General features: G+C 42.7%; 1 protein-coding gene across 3 annotated transcripts in view; it reads left to right on the top strand.

Annotated features, from left to right (window-relative positions):
* Positions 1-22,755, top strand: part of GYG2 (glycogenin 2) — an 80,453-nt gene extending 57,698 nt beyond the window's left edge. For 2 of the 3 annotated variants that reach the window (XM_033949969.1, XM_033949971.1), the window contains exons 7-10: positions 1,595-1,726; positions 13,381-13,503; positions 17,920-18,036; positions 22,149-22,755. In XM_033949969.1, coding sequence (XP_033805860.1) covers positions 1,595-1,726; positions 13,381-13,503; positions 17,920-18,036; positions 22,149-22,313 — 537 coding nt within the window. In that variant the 3' untranslated portion in view covers positions 22,314-22,755. The remainder of the gene's footprint in view (positions 1-1,594; positions 1,727-13,380; positions 13,504-17,919; positions 18,037-22,148) is intronic. The other variant, XM_033949970.1, reaches the window with a different exon arrangement.
* The last annotated feature ends 979 nt before the right edge of the window (positions 22,756-23,734 follow it).

The raw sequence follows: 23,734 nt of genomic DNA, 5'->3' as shown, positions 1-23,734 counted from the left end.
GGGGGGCGGGAGGGCAGGAGGGCCTGGGATCCCTCCTGCCCGTAATGTAGTGCAGGGTGGGGTAGGGGGTCACCGTGGCCAGGAGGGTTTGGGCTCCCTCCTGGCCCGAACAACTAGGGGGGGGGGGTCGCCATGGCTAGGAGGACTTGGGCTCCCTCCTGGCCCGATATTGTTGGGGAGTCGGCGGGGCAAGAGGGCTTGGGCTCCCTTTTGCCACAATCGTGTCGGGGAGTCGGGGGGGCAAGAGGGCTTGAGCTCCCTCTTGCCCCGATCATGTCAGGGGTGCCGCGGTTGGCTGGGGCGAGAGGGCTTGAGCTCCCTCTTGCCCCGATCGTGTCGGGTGTCGGGACCGCCAAGAGGAAGCAGCAGGACACTGGTAGGAGTTTCTACATGATGGGGGGGGGGGGTCGGGAGGCTGTGGGGGTGCGAGAGATCCTTCAGGGTGGGGGTGCGGGTGGGAGTGCGTGCGAGCGGTCCTTCGGGGTGGGGGTGCGGGTGCGTGCGAGCGGTCCTTCGGGGTGGGGGGAACTGTGTAAAAAAAAATTTGTACAACGCGCTCACGCGTATAACGTGCAAGGATATGCGCAGTACGTAAAAACCACGTATAACGCGCGCGTTATATGTGAAAAAATACGGTAATTTTCTTTGGCGCGCACCTCCGTCTTGCGCTCAGTTGTCGGCACGCACCTTTGTCTTCCGCGTTGTTGTCTATGAACCGGGGGGAGCGGGTAATGGAGAATAGGAGTGCCGGTCATTAGGGGGGGGGGCAGGAAGAGAGAGCAGTGCCGGTTATCGAAGAGGGTGGAGGATAGCAGTGCCAGACATCGGGAGGAGTGGAAAAAAGCACCGTCATCGAAAGGTGGCTTAAATATAAACTGTACCCCCCCCATTTTTGGGCCATTTTATATTTGAGTATATAAGGTAGTTTTATATATTGTATTGACCCTGGTTTTAATTCTCTAGTCTCCATGTGTTCAGTAACTTTTTTTTTTTGTTTGTTTTTTTTAATAGGACAATTTTTAAGTGGTATAAAGTTACATTCCTCTGCTGATCAGTTTGGGAGATTGAAGTAGAGTGGCAGATGGCATGATTGATCTGTGTATAGACATTCCCAGAGGCTTCGTTTTAAGCTCAGCCAAGAGGATTTGTGATGTGCACAAAGACAGACACAAACTTGCACCTTTTTGGAGCATGTACAAGTTTACACATGAGCATTTGTGTACACCTAGGACTGCCTTTGGATGCCATATTTTATATCTATGCATGGGTACCTATATTGTCGAAAATAGTAAAACTTTTTGCTTGCATTTCACATAGGCATCCTGTTAGGCAATTTTCTTCCTGCATGATTGTGTCCTGATCTCCACCATGAATATGTACGAGATGGATTTGCATGCACTGCCTCCTTGAGATGCAAATCTATCTCGTGCATATTTATTGTGGAGATCATGAAAACCTGACCTGGCTCTGGCTCTCGAGGATCGGAATTGCCTACCCCTGTCCAAGGTCAATGCCTTGAGTGCTTTTTAAAAAAATTTATTATTTCCTTGCCTTATGGAATGTGTATTTTGTGTTTTTGTTTTAATTTCCCTAGCATCGTTTTGGGGGAATTGAAGTTGTGATGAAGAGGGAGAATCCAGCTCCAGCTCCAGCCAATGTGCATTCCCTGCCTCCTACACAACATACCATTCCAGACTGTCTTGACTGCTGCCCTACTAACGAAACTGTGAGTTTAACATGCACAGAACACTTTTTTTTTGGGTTGGGGGCTGGCTGCTTGTTACTACTGCTCAGGGATCCTGAAAAATTGATTTATGAGATCTGGTTCTACCATTCAGAATTAATTTTGAGATTATGTATAACAATTTTTATTGAAAGAATCAAATCGGTACAATAGGATAATACAAAAATACATTCGACACAATAAGAATCGCAATAATATTTCATACAAATTTAAATCATTCTTCCAAATTTAATTTCCATATGAATTAATTCAATCTTATCTACACCCCCCTTAATTCCATCCCCTACCCACTATTTTCCCCTAAATGAAATCCCTCACCCTGGATGAAAGTTATAAAGAATTAAAATAAATAAATAACTGGAATGTAATTAGTAAACCTAATTTTAATAATAAATCATTGATAACCAAACTTCGTATTTTTAGTGAAAGATTCTGAATATAAGGATCCCAAACCTCCATAAAAAGACAAGTTTTTTTAGGTGAACCTCAAACCTCCCAACTCTCAAATAAAAATAAGCGATGTAATTGATTCCTCCAATGCTAAAAAATTTGAGATTAATGTCATACCAGTAAGAGACCTTATTCAGTTGAGTGCATTTTCCATTTAAGTTCATTCTCTGGGTTTTGTGGGCTGGCGCTTACCTTTTTTTTTTTCAGCAACTATTAAAACTAGTAGGCAGTCGGATTGTTTTTCAGGCTTGATTTATTTTTCAGTCTGAAATGATTGTATTGTGATCAACATTTATCTGGATGGCAGAAAGACCTCGCATCTTTGCTGGGAATGACATTGAAATTTCACAGCCAGATTAGGCTAAATTTGGGGCTAAATTTGGACAAATGCAGTGTGATGCCCATTTTAGAAGAATAATCCAAATCATAGTTACCGTATGCTAGGGTTGACCTTGGGAGTCGGAGCTTGGGAAAAAGATCCGGGTGTCGTCATGGACAATACGCTGAGATCTTCGCCCAATGTGCGGCGGTGGCCAAAAAAAAGCAAACAAGATGCTAGGAATTATTTAAAAGGAATGGTTAACAAGAGTAAGAATGTTTATAATGCCTCCATATCACTCGATGGTGAGACCTCACCTTGAGTAACGCATTCAGTTCTGGTCTACTTATCTCAAAAAAGATATAGCGGCCCTAGAAAACGTTCAGAGCAGAGCGTTGCCAGAGGAAGTGGTAAGAGCGCCCAATGTAGCTGGTTTTAAAAATTTGGGGGACCAGTTCCTGGAGGAAAAAGTCCATAGTCTGCTGTTGAGACAGACATGGGGGAAGCCATTTCTTTCCCTGGATCAGTGGTATTGAATGTTGCTACTTATTTGGGTTTTTGCCAGCTACTTGTGACTTGTATTGGCCTCTGTGAAGATGAGATACTGGGCTAGATGGATTATTGGTCTGACGTATTCTTATGTTCGTATGCATTGAATGATATACCACATTGGGAGACTAGCATGTGTAGGATCCTCTTATGCTGAATGTTTTTTTTTCCATGCGAGTGACTGTGGGTTCCCCTAAAATGTATTGGCACAGTTTGCAGTTTGATATATTATAGTTTAGTTTATAGTTTATAGTTTGTTTAAAACTTTATATACTGCCTCCAGTAACACGAATATCGAAGCGGATTACAATTCTGTAACAGCGTGCCTATCTCTTGGGAAAAGCCTGGGCTTTTCTCCTGTAAACACTAATACCAAATAACACTAGTGAATATCTTTTTTTTTTTTTTTTTTAGTGGATCAAGATAAGCATATAAATGCTTTAAAAGTATAACAGTGCTTGGAGCTGCTGTTTAGTCTGTATGAAGCCAGTATCCTCATTGGTTCATTATTTGTTTTTAAGATATTTTTTTTTCTATTAAACTTCAATTTTTTCTTAGGTAGATGTTTCAAAAACTTTTTGATGCTCAATGTTTCAGTATTCAATTTTTATCAAAACAGTTAACTTACCTTCGTCATACTGGCTGCTTCTGACATGAATTCATGTTTGTCACCTTGGTCAAGGTCGAGTGAACAACGTTTCTTCCATAGACGTCATGCCCTCTCCCCTGGCCATGCCCCTTTTGAGATCTGTGCTGTAGAATTTACACACATTACTTCATAGAATATACTTAGAAATTCTAATTAGTGCCAATAATTACTTATTAATTGGCAATTACCAGTGCAGATTGGCTTGTTAACAAAGTTGTGTGCACAAATCAGAAATGCACAGATTTGTGCAAGCAAATTTAGTTGTTTATAGAATCTGGGGGAAAGGCTAAATGATTGACATGGGGTATAGATTTTATGTTTGTTTGTTTGTTCACTCAAGTTTTGGATTTTCTCCAACTGAAAACAAGCTTTGACGTGCCATAAAAAGTGGCACACCCGACTTCCAAAATCAAGAAGCCACATGGCACAACTGGAGAAACCCTGATTAGCTCACGAGTGTATTCTAGAAATTTTGAGTTCATGCATGGCAGCCTGTATGGAAAGGAGACTGAAAAAAATATATATTGTCATCAAGTGTGTAATTCATACATGAATGTAAGACATCTTCAGTTAGTCAACAAGGAAAAAGGGGAATTGAAACCAGCATGCAGTTGGATGAATCACTGATATGACTCAGGCCAGTCAGATGCCGTTTTGTTTTTGTTTGTTCGATATGCTGCTCATAACCATCACAAGACACTGGATGTGTTGAATCTCATAAAAAGGGTTTATTTGGGTTTTTTTTTTTTTTTTTTGCAAATTGTGGGTTTTGTTGATTGAAGCAAGAGGCCGAGAATGATTTGCATTGCTGAGCTGCCACAATGCTCAGAAACAAAAACCAGATCTTCCAAATGTTGCCGTCGGTAAATCGATTTTAATACATTCTGTACTGCTCCTCTACATTTGCAGAGTAGCTTCAAGGTGGATTACAACAATTCAGTTGCCACGTCCTGCAGACACATATGCCTCCAACAGGAAATGCTGCCCCAAAATGTCCACGATGTCATGACCATGCTATGCAGACAAGATTCTGTGCCACAGATTATCTCTTCAAAATTTTCTGCTACGACTCAAGAGCACAATGTCATTCCATACATCACACACATTTGTTGTTTGCATTGAGGTCATGCTGTCACTTGGCTCATGGAACTTCAGACGGTAATTTTATTCCCCCCCCCCAAAAAAAAAAAAAACCCCAACCACAAAACCCCTCAAAACTAGTACCGGGAAAAGTTGTGAATTATACTTTTTTTTCTCATTTGATATCATCTAAATGTTGCATCAGACTCCTGAATCAAACCAATTATAGATGCAGAGAAGCTGAATGCATTTCAAGTTCCATTCTCTGGAAAGGGGCAATTATACAGATTTCTCAAGAGTAGATAGCCAGAGATTTTGATTTCATAATCCTAAAAGTTGGCTCAAAAGAGGTGGCAAAGCTTGATGAAGACTTGTAATCCACTTCACTGACCTTGACAAGAGTTCAAATGGAAGAGATGACCGACTTGCAGGCCAAGGAAAAGATGGAAAATGATTCTAAGAGATCTGAAATAAAGGAATCATGACCAAATATACACACCAGCACTTAAAATTTAAAAAATAAAAATAATAATATGGGGCCACACACAATGTACATCAGCGCTGAACTAATTCTAATGGTAACCACACTAGGATGGGATCTTCAGAACGCCACCCAAGCTGTCTAGCCTGTGGTGGCAGCCCTTCTCATTGATCCTGCAACTATAGTTATCCCACACACCTAACCTTTTTTTTTTTCTCATATTCTATTTCTTTATTATTCTATTATTTTTTTATTATTCTTTTTACAACAGAAGATGAAATAATAATAGAATATGAAAATAAGAGGTGTGTTGTTAGTACTTTATTAATATCAAGAAGTGTTTATGGCACCTTAAGTTTGGATTCCACTACTCTGTTGGCATGTCCTTTGTGGCCAGTCCATTACAATGCTGGCCCCTCCCATGTCCAAATGGTCTGGATTTGGATGTTTTGTACGTGGGACGTTTTTGTAGTCAAATGGGCAAAAAAGTTAAAACGTCCTAAGGTTGGAAGTCCTGACGGCCAAGATGTTCAACTAGGTGATTTTTTTTGGGGAAAAAAAAAGTTGGACGTCTAGTGGTTTCTCTTGTTTTGAAAATGGCTGTTTCTCCACCCCTGATTTTGGACATCTTGCGAGAAACATCCATAGTTGAAGGCTTGGCTATCCAATCGAAATTGCCCCTCTAAGTGATTTATAATAAAATGGATAGGAATGGAAAAAGGAAAGACATGAGGGGATCCTAAATTACAATCTATTGTTAGAAGTGATGGGTTAAAATTACCAAGACACAATATTTAGGGAAGGATTGATGAGACATAAATCCAAGTTATGGTCAGGTTTAGGGTTGAGTAAGGGTAAGAATTAGGTTTGGGTTGAGTAATAAGACGCTACACTCCAGATAAAATAAGTGTTTCAACTAAGATAGGGAAAGTAATAAGTTTGGAGAAACCTTGGAGTAAGCCTTGGAAGGTAGTAAGTTTTTAAGTAGTTTTTGTTTTTTTTGTTTTTTTTTAGATGGTTCTGTGTATAAATCCATGGGTAGGGGCTGTCACTCTAAAACAGAAGGATCTAGCACAGGGGTGTCAAAGTCTCCTCGAGGGCCGCAATCCAGTCGAGTTTTCAGGATTTCCCCAATGAATATGCATGAGATCTATTAGCATACAATGAAAGCAGTGCATGCAAATAGATCTCATGCATATTCATTGGGGAAATCCTGAAAACCCGACTTGATTGGGCCCTCGAGGAGGGACTTTGACACCCCTGATCTAGCAGAATGAGACTGGATTTGAAGAGAAAATGGTAAAACCCCAGATTTGTGTTTGCTATCTGTGTATTTCTGGTCTTTGGCTGGACATGTTGGACCATTAATGTATTCAAGGATACTTTTTAAAAAAAAATTCAAATGTATATCACCTTTGCTGGGATCAATCCCTTTAAGATTGCTGAGATGAACTTTTGAGTAATAGAAACTATGCATGAAAAGAAGCTAAATAATGAGACAGTTTTAGTAGGAAGAGAAAACTGTTTTTGATTAGTTCTACTTGTAGGTAACATAGTAACATAGTAGATGACGGCAGATAAAGACCCGAATGGACCATCCAGTCTGCCCAACCTGATTCAATTTAAATTTTTTATTTTATTTTATTTTATTATATTTTATTTTTTATTTTATTTTTTTTCTTCTTAGCTATTTCTGGGCGAGAATCCAAAGCTTTACCCGGTACTATGCTTGGGTTCCAACTGCTGAAATCTCTGGTAGAAGAAATATAGACAAGAAATGGATAAGGGGTTTTTAGCAATACCTCAGGAAGTTCAGTTCTAATAGTACTTCAGACATAACCTAAAAATCCATTTGTACAATAAGTCCTTGATAAAACACTGATCTATGTATCTGTATACTTCTCCAACTCCGCCCAGCCTCTAGACCCTGTTCTTGGTGCCATGCTCTGCCTTTGTTCACCATTTAGATTTATTTTAAAAATTTATATACCATTTAAAACTAAACGGTTTACATAATTTACATACGTGGAGGGGTATAATCGAAATGGACGCCTAAGTCCATTTACGTCCATCTCGCAAGTCGTCCAAAGTTAAAAAGAGTCTAAGACACATTTTCGAAAGATACGTCCAACTTTTTTTTACTTTTGAAAATCGTCTAATTATACGTCCTGCCGATCTGATCGTCCAAGCCGCTAAATCGTCCATCTTTATACCACATTTCCGTCCTACTTTCCGTCCAAGTCCAAAACGCCTAGAACAAGCCCTGTTGGATGTGGGAGGAGTCTGCAAAGTGATGGACTGCATACCCAGACATGCCACCTAAATAGTGGGGTACCTTACAGGGCACTGCCATGAACTTCACAAAAAGGGTGCCATGGCTTCTCCTCACTACAGCTCCCTTATAGGTGACGATGAGCCCCCCAAGCCACCTCCAGAATCCCCTAGACCCACTTATCTACCACCCCAATAGCCCTTATGGCTGCAGGAGCCACTTATATGCCAGTAAAAAAGGGTGTTGGGGGTGTATAGGGGTGTGCACATGTTTAAGGATCAATGCAGTGATTGCAGGGGCTTATGGACATGGGTCCCCCTCTCTATGGGTCCCTAACCCACCCCCAAGACGACTTAAGCTGCCTTTGGGCTGGGCGACTAGGCTTTCCTATGCCAGGTGGCCAGGTGATGATGGTCTGGAGGCTGAAATTTAAAGTTGTGAATAAAATTTTTATGGGGGTGGGGGGGGTTGGTGATCACTGGGGTAGTGTGTGGGGGTCTGTGTTTTGTGTTTGCAGTGCTTATCTGGTGAGTTTAGGTGGGTGTTTGACTTAGACCATGTAAAACATGGTCTAAGTCACAACGTCAAAGTTCCGTCTAGGCTCTGTTGTTAAACTTTCGGTTATACATGCTGTAGGACTAAGTCTAAGCCGGCCCATGTCCTGCCCAACTCCCGCCCTCAACACGCCTCCCGAAACGCCCCGTTTAGCGTTGGTCGTTCAGCGGCACTATGAAGGCCTAGGTCGTTTAGAAATACGTCCAAAACCCGTTTTTATTATCGGCGCTTGGACGTTTTTGAGAAATGCTCGTCCAAGTGCTGACTTAGGACGGTTTTTGGACATTTTTCTCTTTCGATTGTGAGCTCCATAGTATTTAAAATAAATACGTGATAAAAACAAATACATGATGAAATAGACATGATAAAATAAATATGCAAACAGTGTATAGCGGTATATAAATACAATTTTATGTTACTTTGGTGCACCCACTTTTTGGGGGGGAGGTTCTCTCCTGTCTTTCAGAGTGCAAAAATAAAATGAATTCTCTGGACTGGGACTGATGAACCCAGCTGTTACTGTATGGAGCAATTACAGCAGACGCTAGGAATCTAGAAAGCTTAGTAATTGATTGCCAATCCTTTTGGCAGGTTAATCATTTAATCTGATTGCAGACCATACCTTTGACAAATACTACATTCCAGATTCATGAGTTTACACTAGCTTCTGTTGCATTATCTATAAACTTGAGCAACAAAACCGTACTCTGCCAGAAATCCCTAAATTACTGGTAGGGTCCCGATTACTGGTGGGGTTTTTTTTTTTGTTTTTTTTTAAGCTTTGTCTGTAAGTTAGTAAGGAGGAACGTCTATAAATGCTGCTCAAAAATCAATGCCAAATGGTGTTCATAAAGGATGCCCTTTATAGAATAATGCTTAGAGGTCGTTCTCAGGCTTATATGTCAGCTGAAACCTAGTATAAATGCTGGCACCTAACTCATGGCATGGAAATGACCCTTTTCTATAACACTGCACAGAAATATTTTGAGTGCCCCTCCACTGGCCATGCAACCTTTTGAATTGCACGCTATAGGATTTAAGCGCTCGGTGTCCTGGAATAGAGCGCAAATCCAAGTTGGTGCCAATTAAGCTCAAGTTGTATTCATTTGTACTTGGCGGCTCTTTATCTAATAGATGGAAGTGGGCAAGAGCGGTCATGAAGACTTAGCTCTTTGTAATGTTGACTTTATGTATGCTTTATGTGAAAACCGTCTAGATATAGACGGTATATAAATTTTAAAAATAAATAATTTAGTTGCACGCACATGTTAAACTTTCAGTGCCATATATAGAATCTGGGGTTAAGTGCATAATCTTCAAATGTAGGGCTCTTTTTCTGCCAAATTAACCTGTGCATTGCAAAAACCCTGCATCTTCTGCAGTCTAATTTTAAAGCTCGCTTCTAAAACCAAAACCATTCAGATTGCACTAACACATCCCAGCACTTGCCATTCCAAACATTTACCATCTTCTCTGTGAAAAGGTATTTTCTGAGGTAACTTCTGAGTCTCCTTTCACCTTCATCTTCATCTTATGCCTTCATTCCAGAGTTTCCTTTCAATTGAAACATTTAAACATTCCTTTCAATTGAAACATCTCTTTATCATATTACTGTTACTATTAATTATTCCTATAGCGCTACCAGACGCACGCAGCGCTGTACAGAGTCACAAAGAGTAAGAAAACGGTCCCTGCTCGAAAGAGCTTACAGTCTAAACAGGCAAGACAGACAAACAAGATGTTATGGATACAGTTAAGGGGAATGGTTAATCAGCTGGCTGGGTTGGAGGGCTGAGAGGAGTTCAGGACAATCAAGCCATTGTGACATCACTGATGAGGTTGGCTCTTATTGGTGGAAGAGCCATTATGACATCAGAAGCTCAGCTCTGCTTCCCAAAGACAAACAGGATGTCATGGATATAGTTAAGGGGAACAGTTAATCAGTTGGCTGTGGAAGAGGAGTAGGGTTAAAGATTGAAAGCTAAATCAAAAAGGTGGTGTTTCAGTCTGCTTTTAAACAAGGGAAGGGGCTTGACGGACAAACTCGGGTAATTTATTCCAGGCATAGGGGGCAGCTGGATGAAAGGAACAAAGTCGAACTGGCAGTGGAGGAGAAGGGTAACGTAGAGTGACTTATCTGAGAAACGGAGTTCTCTGGGAGGTGTATAAGGAGAGAGAAGCAAGGAGAGATTGAGGGGCAGCAGAATGAACACACTTGTAGGTCACCAATAAGATCTTGAAACTATACTATGCTCAAAGCCTGCTGGTTCCCGACCCCTCTGAGATGCTTGGAGAGGGGGTGAGAGCTCGCATATCTTGAACATGCGCAGATGCTCGAGGCCCTGCACCGGATCAACACCTAGCATTGGCGGCTTCGGCTTTTTTTTTCTTCAACAGCTGATGGGTAAGCACAATTTCGGCTGGGGGGGTGGAGTGCACATGGAGGACAACAGCACGAGTCATCTTAGGGGTGGCAGGATAGCAGCGTCGGTGTTCTTTAGGGAGGGCGTGTGGCTACAGCACTGGTGGGGGAACACATGGAGGGCAACAGTGTGGGTTATTTTAGGGGTGGTAGGATAGTGGTACTGGTGTTCTTCTGTGGGGGTAGGCGTGTGACTACAGCACTGGCGGTGGTCATAGAGGACTTGAAGAGAGGACAGCAGCAGCAGTGGTCGGGTGGTGGCTCAAATATAAACGGAGATCCTCATTTTTTGGCCATTTTGTTGGCTCAAAAATCTCAGTTTATATTCAAGTATGTATGGTATACAACACACCTTGAGGCTAAGATGGGAAAACTTTTAAAAAAGTGAAAGTATAAATGTATACTGCAGATAATATACACACCGTGTTTATGCAGTTTTCTGCTTGCTTTGTTATATTTTTTTGCAATCTGCCTTGTGCTGTTCGTGGATGAGAAGGTGGAATAGGTTTTTTAAAGTTTGTTTTGCAAATATAATTTCTCTCCTTCACAAAGAGCAGTATTTTGCACATGCTTTGGCGTGTATGAAATTAAGTTTAAATATAGTTGCTGGAATGCAAATCCATGCAAAGCAGTTCAATGACTATTGATGCATAATGAAATTGTATTTGCTTTCACAGACTGTGTTGGGCCTAAAATTTAATAGCACCTCAGATATATCTTTTGTGAAATTTCCCATAGAAAAATTGTAGACACATTTTTACTATCCCGCTAATGTGAGTCCTGACAGCAAATGTAATTTTACAAAATTTTTTGTTGGCTACTTTTTTTTTTTTAAGCTTTCTAGTCTTCAGTTAAAAAAGCCAAGTTACTAACTTGCAGTACAATCGCACATTGTGTGTGCTGTTGTACAGCAGATAAATTTGTACAGTGGTATTCAACCAAATCTTGCCCCCTAGCACTAGTACACTAGTACTATGAGACTGTTATAGGGCTGATGCTGCCATTTTGAATGAGGCCATTGATGTGGTAGGAAGTGGAACACTTTGGGATTGCTGCTGCCGCCGCCTCCTACTAGGGAGAACCCCCCCACACCTTGTAGATGCTGGGGGGGAAGAATCTGAAAAGAGGTGGGGGGGGAAGAGTTTCTCAGTATTAGCCTGGTTAAGTACCTTTTGGGGATGGAAAGTCAAAAACTATCTACCGTAGCAAACTTTTATCCATTGTCTGTAAATGAGCTACTTTGAATGCATTTGCAAATGAGACTTCTTCTTTTTTTTTTTAATGATCGTGGTCATTTTTTTAATTTTGTGGAGAAATAATTCATATTAGATCACATTTGGCAGGGGCATAAGGCTGAGTTTCTAGTGGCCTACGCAATGGCCAAGGCAAAATAGACTTGTGTTAGGCATGACTTTAATGTACTATTGTGAATTAGCACCATCTAGTGTCCATTTAATGAATTCCTTTTTCTAATTGCACTTCCATGCTCATGAATGGATATTTGTAAGAAAATGTAAAATGGTTGTAATTATTTTGACACTGAGCCAAGGATGCTTTTCTAATGCAAGGTGAGAGGAGCCTCTTAAGTCCAGGTGAGATGCATTTTGTTTTTCCTATTATATGGTAGCTTTACAGTAACGCTCCAGACTTCAGGAAAAGCTCATCACATAGAAAGCAAAAGGGCATTGAACTGCCTTTGCCTGCCCATTCCTCCTTGTTATACCACACTCCTATATTTCAAAAGGATTTGTAATTTTAATTTTTAATTTTAGCAGTTTATTACCTAAAACACAAATGTAAGGTTCCATTTGTTGTCATTTGGTCCATTCTGGGCATGTGACAAAACAGATGGGGTTCTGTGTTTTTTCAGAGCCGATGGGTGCTTTCTCTGACCTCCCTTTTCACGAGGAACTTTATAATTTGGTGTACAGATGTGGAAAAGATTTGAATTGTGAGCCAGTAATTGTCTTGGATGTGACTGATTCTTCCTTCCCTTTTAATTTAGTTGATCATTGATCATGGATGCTCACAGTAGTACCTTTCTCCCCAGTACATCTTGGTGCATTATATATTCACCTCTGCTGCTATTAATGTGCTCTTGCTTGGCCGAGCAAGGAATCTGTCAGATTTGCAGAAACCACAGCTGTACATGCTCTCGCAGGCTTCTGGAGCAGGCATCATGATCTTTGCAGTGTGCGGGTCATGCTGCATCTAAGTGGAACCAATTTTTCGGCCATTATGCTGTAGCTTTCTTCAGGGTATTTTTCTATACCGTTCTCCCAAGGGAGATCAGAACGGTTTACATGAATTTATTCAGGGACTCAAGCATTTTTCCCCATCTGTCCCTGCGGGCTCACAATCTATCTGATGTACCTGGGGCAATGAGGTGGGGGGGTTAAGTGACTTGGCCAGGGTCACAAGGAGCAGCATGGGATTTGAACCCACAACCTCAGGATGCTGAGGCTGTAGCTTTAACCACTGTGCCACACTCTCTCCCCTTATGCTGTTGAGGTCTACAGTTTCTTTATATATTGTGGGTTCTCACAACCTGATTGGCTGAGGTTTGAGGGTGGGTTGTTTCCTCAGGAAGGGAGGCAAGTCACAAATTTTTGAATTTTGGTAGGAAAGCTCATTGATCACAACAGCTATATATTGATCTTGTTTAAGTGTGTTTTGTGTGTCTTTGGGGGGGAAGGAGGGAAAATGGGCCTGAGAGAGCAATCCATTTTTGTACTATGTGCTTAAAACTTGACTGTTCTGAATTCCTGATGGATGAGAAGTATTCTCTTGTGATGGAGAATGAAAGACAGAAGTTGAATATCATATTTCAACCTTTCTTGTTTTTGGTTTTATTTATAGCAGTCCGTCTCATCTGAGGTTGGAAGTCCTGAAGTTCCAGACTGTGAGCCAGATCCAGTGCCCCCACCTTCAGCCACCTTTGTAGACATCCTAGCGTCAGAACCAGCACCTCCAACTTCCCCGGTAAATTTAGTTACAGCTGCAGTAGTCCTTGGTGCCAGTGTTTATCAGTTGGTGCTTAAGTGACAGAGAACACAGTTGACCATACAGAACTGGGTGGGTGAATGGGCTGGGCTTGGTGCCTCGTACTAGATATGGGGGGAGGGGGGGACGGGGGACGTGGATATCTTGAAAACCCATCTGGCTAGGTGTGCCTTGAGGACTGGGTTGAGCAGCACTGCTCCTAGATCACTAGAGATGAAAGTAGGCCTGGTGAGGATGGACTGAATATGTTTGAGAGGGTCAAATAGGGGGGATTGGAAAGAAGGGGAAATCAGAAGCATGTCGCTACTTGATGGTTGTTTGGGTCTTGGTTGACAATCGGTGACAGGATGCAGAGTCAGAACAGCCTTTTGTAAATGTGTTCTTGGGCTTCTGAGGTTGGCATCATGATCGATTGCAGTTGTTCCAGATCTTGCTGCGTCTACAGTGGAACCAAAGTTTCAGCCATCACGCTTTGACTTTCTATGGAGAAAGCCACAGCCTGATGGCTGAAACTTCAGTTCCACTTATTCAGAAGCGGCAGGACCTGGACAACTGTAACAACCCAACTTTTAGGGCAATCCTATCTGGTTGCTTAGCTATATGACGATAAAAACAAAAAAGACTGTGGATAAGATGTTCTGAGAATGATTTATTTTTCTTCACAATAAAATCATAAAAATACAAATGTAATAAACGCGCCTTCCTCAGGGGTCCAGTTGATGTTAAAACACAATAAAAATAATAAAAAAAGGACTAAAGGCAAAAAAAACACATAACAGATAGCCGAGAATAACTGTTTTATGTTTTATAGCTCAAAAACAACTATTTTGCCTTTAGTCCTTTTTTATTATTTTATTTATATGTTGACATCTACTGGACCCCTGAGGAAAGTGTGTTTGCCGAAACACAGACCGTGTAGGGTCCGGTTGGACTATTACATTTGTATTTTTATGATTTTATTGTGAAGAGAAATAAATCATTTTCAGAACATCTTATCCACAATCTTTTTTTTTTCTTTTTATCGGATTGATTTTTACTGTGGATTGCTGGGTGGGCATTGGCATTGCATATTGCCAGCATCTTCATAATTCCCCGGCTCCATTTCCACTATCTCTCTGGACCACCCTTTCACTGCCTGGATTTGAGATTAAAGAATGATAAGGGGACAAATTTGTCCCCGTGAGTTGTCGCTATCCCTGTCCCTGCCCCATTCCTGTAAGCTCTGCCTTTACTGCACAAGCCTCGGACACTTATGAGGGCAGAGCTTAGGCACTGGTGGAATGAGGCATTATGACATCACGAGCTGAGCTCTAGAATGTTGCTACTTATGATTTTAAAGTTTGAGGCTTGTGCAGAAGAGGACAGAGCTTAGGCATTGGTGGAATGAGACATTATGACATCACGAGCTGAGCTCTAGAATGTTGCTACTTATGATTTTAAAGGGTTTGAGGCTTGTGCAGAAGAGGACAGAGCTTAGGCATTGGTGGAATGAGACATGACATCACGAGCTGAGCTTTAGAATGTTGCTACTTATGATTTTAAAGGGTTTGAGGCTTGTGCAGAAGAGGACAGAGCTTAGGCATTGGTGGAATGAGACATTATGACATCACGAGCTGAGCTTTAGAATGTTGCTACTTATGATTTTAAAGGGTTTGAGGCTTGTGCAGAAGAGGACAGAGCTTAGGCATTGGTGGAATGAAGCATTGTGACATCACAGTCTGAGCTCTAGAATGTTGCTACTTATGATTTTTAAAGGGTTTGAGGCTTGTGCAGGTGAGGTCAGAGCTTAGGCATTGGTGGAATGAGGCATTGTGACATCACAGTCTGAGCTCTAGAATGTTGCTACTTAGGATTTTAAAGGGTTTGAGGCTTGTGCAGATGAGGACAGAGCTTGCAGGAAAGGGGCATGGACGGGAAAAGAACTCAAGGGGATGGGATGGAAAAATTTGTCCCTGTGTCATTCTCTATTTGAGATGGCCAGTTTGTGCTGTTGATCTTGCAGCATTGCTTGGTTAAGTGCCACTGAGTAACAGTGGCTGACCTGCTCAGCCTGGTTTAAATGGGATGGGGGGGGGGGGGCCTCTCCTACCTGGTTAAAACCTTTTGGAATATTGTTCAAGCTGGCTTCAGAAATGCATTCACAATATTAAACTGAAAATTTTTCTCTGCTTAGTTCTGTTATGGAACTAACAGGTGACAAGAGTAAAAGCAGAATCCCAGTTCAAATCAATACTAGCTAGCACCATCCTGATACATTGAAAAGTGGTCCATATTATGTTCAAATGAGGGAATAAAAGTACCAAGATTTAGTTTTATAAAAGGTTCTAGGTATTGCTTTCATGTTCTCTGCCTACTTTTAGTATTTTCCACTTTTGAGGAACTTTCTATACTGCCTTTAACTAATAAATTACATTACATTAGTGACTTTTATTCTGCTCATACCTTGCAGTTCTAGGTGGATTACAAAAGAAGCTAACGACATTACCAGGAGAATTACAATTTAGGGAGCTGTATACATGGTTGATACTTTGGAGAGAAAAAATTACAAGAGAGGGTGAGACTTTGAGGGGGGATTTACAAGGGAGGGGAAAGGGGAAGAGTTAAGATATCTGGATACATTTTTTGAATAGCAGAGTTTTGATTCCTTTTCGAAATGATTTGAAGTCGCTCAAAAAGGAATCAAAATCAAATCGCATGTCAAAAGCGGTTTCCAAGCTATTAGTATAAAGCGTATGATGAGAAGAACTCCATTTAGCAGATAGGATAGATTTAAAATTGTTCTTTTATTCCAGGTCACTGGCGAGCTCTAGATCAGAGAATGACAATGGGGACAGAATTTGTTCTCATCTCCGCAGATAACTTTGAGAAACCGTCCTGTTTCATTCTTTGGTCTGTCTCAAACTTCAGTCCTTCCGCTTGAGCCTTCTTCAATGCAAGGCTTGAGGGTCAGTGGTTGAGCCCATTCACACGCTGATTCTTCCCTCTCTTCTTAAAGAATGACAGGGTTGGTTTCCCACGTTTAACCACGGGGACGGGAACTGGGACAAATTCTGTCCCTGTGTCATTCTCTGTGTATTCTGGTTGGTTGGATATAGAGAATGACATGGGGACAAATTTTCCCCCCCCCCCCCCCCCGTCCCCACAAGTTTTGTCGCTCTCCTTATCACTGTCCCATTCATGTAAGCTCTGCCTTAACTGCACAAGCCTCGGATACTTATGACTTTAAAGTGTTTGAGGCTTGTGCAGATGAGGACAGAGTTGGCAGGGACAGGAAAAGAACTCGCCGGGATGGGACGGGAAAATGAATTTCAAGTTTATTAAATTTTTTGATTAAACACAAATCAAAATTTCTAAGCGTTTAAAAAAATTGATTAAAAGTAGGGAAACGAGTGACAAATATCCACTTAACAACACCTGACTAACAAGAACAGTTTGGAGAACTACAATTTAAAAGTAAAGAATATATAAAAAGGGAGGGCACAATAGGAGGGGAGGTAGGTAGCAGTAGGGAGCTGTTCTAGCTATGTTTAAAGTCAGATTAAGAGTCGTATGCATCTTGAAATAAATAAGTCTTTAAATTTCCCTTAAATTTGGATGTTATTTTCTGCCCTGATATACTGAAGCAAAGAGTTCCATATCGCAGGAGCAAGAACCGCGAAAGAGGTGGCCCGACGTAAGCCGATAATTTTTAATGATGGTATATGAAGAAGGTGTTGTAATGAGGATCTTAAAGACTCAAGTTGGTTCATGTGGGATAATAAATTTATGAATAAAGGCCAGTTCTTCGGAATCTAGAGATTTAAAAGGAAAAAAGTGCTATTTTATAAGTAATATGATTTGGAATTGGTAGCCAGTGAGCAGATTTTAACAGAGGGGTTACGTGATCAAATTTTTTTCTTATTGGCAGGGACGGGGAAAAATTCTGTCATCTTGTCATTCTCTAATTGTATATAGGGATTTCTCTATCTTCATACTATTGGGGTTCTGTCTGATGTCAAATTTTCCTGCTGTGTACTTTAAAGGAACTCATTGAGGGTTTTGTTTTTTTTCTGGTGCTAATAGTTATTTTGTCACATTCACACATAAATGATTAAAATACCCCAAAGACAGCACTTCACTGCTTAAATTAACATGCCCCTCCCCCAGGTCAAAGTGTCCCATTTATGTATATCCAGAGGAAGTGACTCGTAGAACCACTTAGGTCTCTCTCATGTACCCACTGCATGGATTTCATGGCTAGTGATGCATACAGCCTGAAAAGAGCATTTCTCCTCTTCTCTAGTATTTACTCATAAACTAATTTTTAGATGCGTCTTTAAAATATCTTTATTATTATTATTATTATATTAAAGCACAATGGCTAAGAAATAATCTGATTGAACACTTCTGTTTTAGCAATCTGATTGTGACACTATGTTCAGCCCTGATTCCAGTCTCTCTGAGCCAGCTTCAGACTCCCAGATGTGGCCATTTTCCAGCCTTAATCCCGTCCCTCAGAAATCCCCGGAACTGGTACATGACTCTTGCTGCCTTTTTAAACGCATTGGCTTGCATTCATGTACCATCCGTCTGCCTTATTGACGTTTTAATGTTGCGAGCTCTTCCACCTTTGCTAATCATAACCTTTGTTCAGCTGTGTAATTCCTTTTTCTCTCTAACCTTTGTTTGCTTATTGCATCGCAATGTTTTATTTCAGCTAAATTTTCCTCGTTCTTTTTGACATTTGTGCTGCGTGGGGGGAGGGGAAATCCAGCATCACATGAGTGACTCGCATACCTTCAGGGCCGGACTGGCCCCTTTTTTATTAAGAACTTTTACCGGGGACAGGGGTGATCAATCCTTGGTTTCATATTGTGCTGTTCATGTGGTTCTGACTCTCCCTCCCTCCATTCATACATTAACACAATTTTGATTTGTGGTTCTGGAGTTGGCCGAGACCTATTGCCAGGTTGGCTGTAGCACCTCTAACCAGTAGAGTGTTAAGTAGCACTTCATAGACTTAAGTCTTTCCTTGATCAGATTCATTGTTGATCAGCCTCGGTGGCGCAGTAAGGGTAAGAGGCGCCTGGAGCAGTGCCGCCGCCCCTCCCCCCCTGATACCTCTAACATTCCTGGCATGAGCATCAACCCCCCCCAAGCTGCTGCTGCACCAGCATCTGGTCTTCCTCTGTCATTTCCTAGGCATGGGTCCGGGAAGTGATGTCCGAGGAAAAGCTAGCATGACGGAAAGAAGGGGGGGGGGGTTTTGCTGCTTTTGCCAGGAATGTTGCGGAGGCAGCGGGGTGGGGGGGCACAGAGGAGGCTGGGTGCCTGAACTCTCATCAAGATGGCGCCTGGAGCAGACTTCTGCTACTGCCTTACTAAGCCACTGATCGGCCTAAACAGTGCTATCATTTTCCACTTCTTATTTGGCCTTCAGAAGAATGTTGAAAATATACTTGTTTGGCAGATAATTTTGATTAATTTGCTGTGATCATACTATGTTTCTTCAGTATCTCTTGGTTTGTGAACCACACAGAATTGTAAAGTAGCTGCGGTATATAAGAACCTGTCATGATACAATAAGCTCCTGTTCTAATGAAATGAAACCAAAATCCTGTTGAAGATAGGAGATAGCTTGAGATGAGTGCAGGGATTGGTCAGGTGAGATCACATGATCTTGAAAGGTTTCACTTACACTATTGTGGGAAATCCTGCTGCCCAATTTTCATATAACACATCTGGCTATAGTTTGCAATAAGACGGCCAGGATTTTATCAGGTGAAAGGACTGCCCTGATCTTTATAACATTTTTCGGAAGATTCTCTGCTTCAGCTTCTACTACACACCTGGGCCATGTGATAGTTTCTGCTACAGACTTGATCATTACTTAAGGCTTGCATGATGACATTTCCCACAGAATGACGGGATAGATTTTCATGGTGACCTCCATTATTGCGGAACCATCTACTGTATTTTCACGCATATAACGCGCGTGTTATACACGATTTTACAAACCGTGCATAACCATGCGCGTTATAGGCGTGAGTGCGTTTTACAACATTTTTTTTACATAGTTCACCCCCCCCCCCCCCGACGTCCGATTCACCCCGCAGGACCGCTCGCACCCCCACCCCGAAGGACCGCTCACACCCCCCCAGCCTCCCCCCCCCATCATGGAGAAGCTCCTACCGTTGTCCTGCTGCTTCCTCTTCCGGCGGTGTCGCCCTTTCTCTGATGTCAGAGAAAGGGCGGGACCGCCGGAAGAGGAAGCAGCAGATGCAGGGCTCACAGAAGGGCCGGGACCGCCGGAAGAGGAAGCAGCAGGCGCAGGGCTCACAGAAGGGCCGGGACCGCCGGCAGAGGAAGCATCAGGACAACGGTAGGAGCTCCTCCATGATGGGGGGGGGGAGGCTGTGGGGGTGAGAGCGGTCCTTCGGGGTGGGGGTGCGAGCGGTCTTATGGGGGGGTGTGAATCGGACGTCCTGGGGGGCATCAGGCTTTCAGGGTGGGAACAGGACTTCAAGGGGGAAAGGAGAGTCGGGGCGGTGTGCGCGGTATATAAAAATTTCTTTACATAAATTTGTGTTCCCCGCGCGCTATACCCGTGTGCGCGTTTTACACGGGTGCGCGGTATATGAGTGAAAATACGGTACAGTCTTGTCTGGACAGCAGTATAAATAGTGTCCTGAGGCCTTCTATAATGTCATTATTCCCATAGAATGTCACTGGGTGTGTTCCTTAGTGAATTAGCCTAGGATTAAAACTTCTAAACAAGGGATGATTGTGGCGGTTTGATCAGATATCAATGGTCACTTAAAGCTTTAACCAAGTTTTACTTGGCTGTTTTCTTTTGGGAGTATTCTTATATTGAGGCACATTGCTTAGGTATTTTCTGAAGTACAGGCCTGGTTCATCTTTGCCCTGACAGATCATCTTTATTTTCTAGCTAAGACAATGGCTCCCTTTAAACCAGTGTGGTCTTGGTTAGCAACTGAAATGGGTAGCAAAGGAAGAGGAGCAGGGTCATTCTAGAACAGTGGTCTCAAACTCAAACCCTTTGCAGGGCCACATTTTGCATTTGTAGGTACTTGGAGAGCCGCAGAAAAAAAATAGTTAATGTCTTATTAAAGAAATGACATTTTTGCATGAGGTGAAACTCTTTATAGTTTATAAATCTTCCCCCCAGCACCGAAGTTCTGCATGTTCCCCCTTCTTTGCAGCGTTCTCCAGCTTCCCCCTGGCCTCCCGGTCTTAGTTTCAGCTAATTACCACAGCTTGCAGAGAGGATCGCCGGTGCTGTAGCGTTCCTTGTAGGCTGCCATCGTCCTCCGCAGCATGTTCCCTCTGCCGCAGTCCTGCCCCTCCTCTGATGTCAGAGGCAGGATCACGGCAGAGGGAACCTGCTGCTGAGGACGACGGCAGCCTGCAAGGATCACTACAGCACCGGCGATCCTCTCTGCAGGCTGCGGTAATTATCTGAAGGTAAGAGCGGGAAGCCAGGGGGGAAGCCAGAGGACACTGCAAAGAGCAGGCAGCACTAGTACAGACTGCGGGCCGCAAAATAGTACTTGGCGGGCCACACGTGGCCCCCGGGCTGCGAGTTTGAGACCACTGGTCTAGAACCAATTAGATGGTGGTTTGTTTGGTTTTTCCAAAGCTATTTTCATGGTTAAATTTAATCTCCAAGTATGACTTTTTACAAAGCTTCTATTTGACATGTAATTGAAGGCACACATAGGTTGTACACATGCATGTATTTTGACCACATCGTTTTTTTGTCTCATGCATATATTTTAAAAAATAGAGATGCATTGTAAGGGTAAGAAAGCAAGAAGGCAGCCAGTCCACTAGATCTACCATAGGAAAAAACAAAGAAGCAGACCAAACAAAATCCAGATGTAAAGTCCTTTTATTAAAAGTACTCTTCATGGACCCAGGCACATTTATACTTGACAGCTTTGGTGTTTTTTTAGCGCGTCTCACCAGATGGTTTACCCCCGATGCCTTTATTGCTTTGACAGCAACATTTACGCACACTGCCTGTCCCGACTTCTTGCTCGTTTTTGGATTGAAATCTCATCGTTCACAAGTGATGTTATTTTCATTCAAGTCCTAACATAGTGACCCCTGATGCAGGCGGTTTGGCTCGCTGAAACACAGTACTGTGTCGGGTCCACTTTACTGTATATCTTGGACTGAAATAAATAAGCATTGTTTATCCCGCTGGCTCCTGTGGATTGTCCATTGTCAGTTTCCACTGTTTTCCTTGTCTGTCTTGCCCCTGATGCAGCCATATAGGTGAAACACGGCCACATCTGGTACAGCCTTGTGTTCCTGGGAGTACTTTTTAATGAGACTACATCCTGGTCTGCTTCTCTGCTTTCCCCTGAGATGTTATTGTAACCCAGGAAGTGTCCACACCCAAAAGCAGGTATAAACATAAGCACAGTTTTTGTATGATAGTTTTCAAAGCATAGGAACACATGCTGTTTTGTTCAGCAAAATCTGGAGAAACATGCACATACTTTCCAGTTAAAAAAAAAAAAATTATCCCAAAAAGATTTTCCTCATAAGGTCTTGATCCTTAATATCTTCAGCCTGCAGGAAGTAACACTTCCTCTGTGTTTTTGCTGCTTCCTTAGGGCATCCTTGCTGCTTCTGTAACAGAGCTGTCCATTCAAGCTGCTGAAGAAATAGAACCCAGGACCGAAGAGGAGCGCAAGAAGTGGGAGGAAGGCCAGATGGACTACATGGGAAAGGACGCTTTTGAGAATATTAAGAAAAGGCTGGATCGTTTTTTGCAGTAGCCTTTCCTTTTTCAGTTGCAGGGTGTACGTGAGTCACTGGGCATGTATGGCACATCCCACAGTGGGTGGGTTGAACTGCATCCATTCTGTTTTTGCAAAGGGGTGCTCTGGTCATCTGAGACGAGTGTATACCCACTGTGTTTAGACTATGAAGAGACGTGTTTCGTTGAGAAACTAATCTAGCTTTATTACACCTCTGAAGTGCATAGACCATTCTTTCCTCAGTGCACACGTACTGGGCAGATTGTATTCTATTAAAATGTTGTGCCTCTTTTACAGAGCAGGCCATTGCTAAGTGTCTCTGGATCAGACATGCTGTTTATCAGTATCTGAATTATCAGTTGGCTGCCAGCTAATGCCGCTCATGGATTGGCTTCTACTCACCAAGGAAAAGTGCTACTTTAGCACTGTGTGTATAATAAATATTAATTTATGCAAAGCATATTTTTCTTGTAAATGTAGTTTTTCTGCAAATACTCGGTAGGGTCCTGGGAGGCAGAACTTTGAGTTCTGAGCTGATCTGTCACACCGTGTTCTCCACAGACAAGCGGGGGATGTTGTAGGCACATCCTGGTGATGTCCTTGGACAGATCCAGCCTACTGAAGCTTGTCCTCTTTTAGTTTGTCCTGAGCAGGCATGGGATTCCTGCTTAGGCAGTGCTCCTCCCCACCCCACCACAGTCTGCTTCTTTCTGCACTCCAGCATGGGTTGCAGCTCCCCTCCTCTCCCTTGTAGTAGGCACCACACAGTTATACCCAAAAAAACACTACTACATAATTCTTCAATGTTCACAATAAAAAGGAAATGAAGCAACACCTCTTGGGACAAGACAGACTTCTCCTGACAGCACCAATAGCCAGTGGTGTCTTAAAGGGTGTTGGTGGGGGGGGGGTGGGATCTGCCCCGGATACGGCCTTTGTAAAGGGTGCAGGCACCCATCATCCTCTCTGCCTCCCCGCTTCTTCCTGACCCTCCCACCCACCCCCACCGTGCATGTCCCTTCCCTCGTACCTCAAATTTTTTCTGCGCAAGCAGCATTACGAACTTGCTGCCCATGTCGGTGTCGCCTGTCACTTCCGGGGCCCTGCTCCTAGGAGGGATAGTCAACACAACGCGGGCATCAGGCTTGTAATTCTGCTTGCACAGGGAAAATTAGAGGGAAGGATGTGCAGTGGGGGGGGGGGGGGTGTTCAGGAAGAAGTAGGGGTGCCACCACCCCGGGCGCCACTCAACCCTTGCTATGCCACTGCCAATAGCGTCTTTCTCCCATGAGCTCAGTTCTGATTCCACTGGAAGACTTGCTGACACAAGGTGGTCAACCAACGATGAATGTACATGAGACAACAAGGACGCCAAACTGTTAGTCCTCCACTTTTGCTCGTTCTAAGCAAAACTGCATTCGCCTTCTAGTCAAGACCAA

This window comes from Geotrypetes seraphini, chromosome 6 (assembly GCF_902459505.1).
Source record: "Geotrypetes seraphini chromosome 6, aGeoSer1.1, whole genome shotgun sequence".
Lineage (NCBI taxonomy): Eukaryota > Metazoa > Chordata > Amphibia > Gymnophiona > Dermophiidae > Geotrypetes > Geotrypetes seraphini.
The sequence above is the reverse complement of the archived record's forward strand: the minus strand, read 5'-3'. Positions and strand labels throughout refer to the sequence as shown.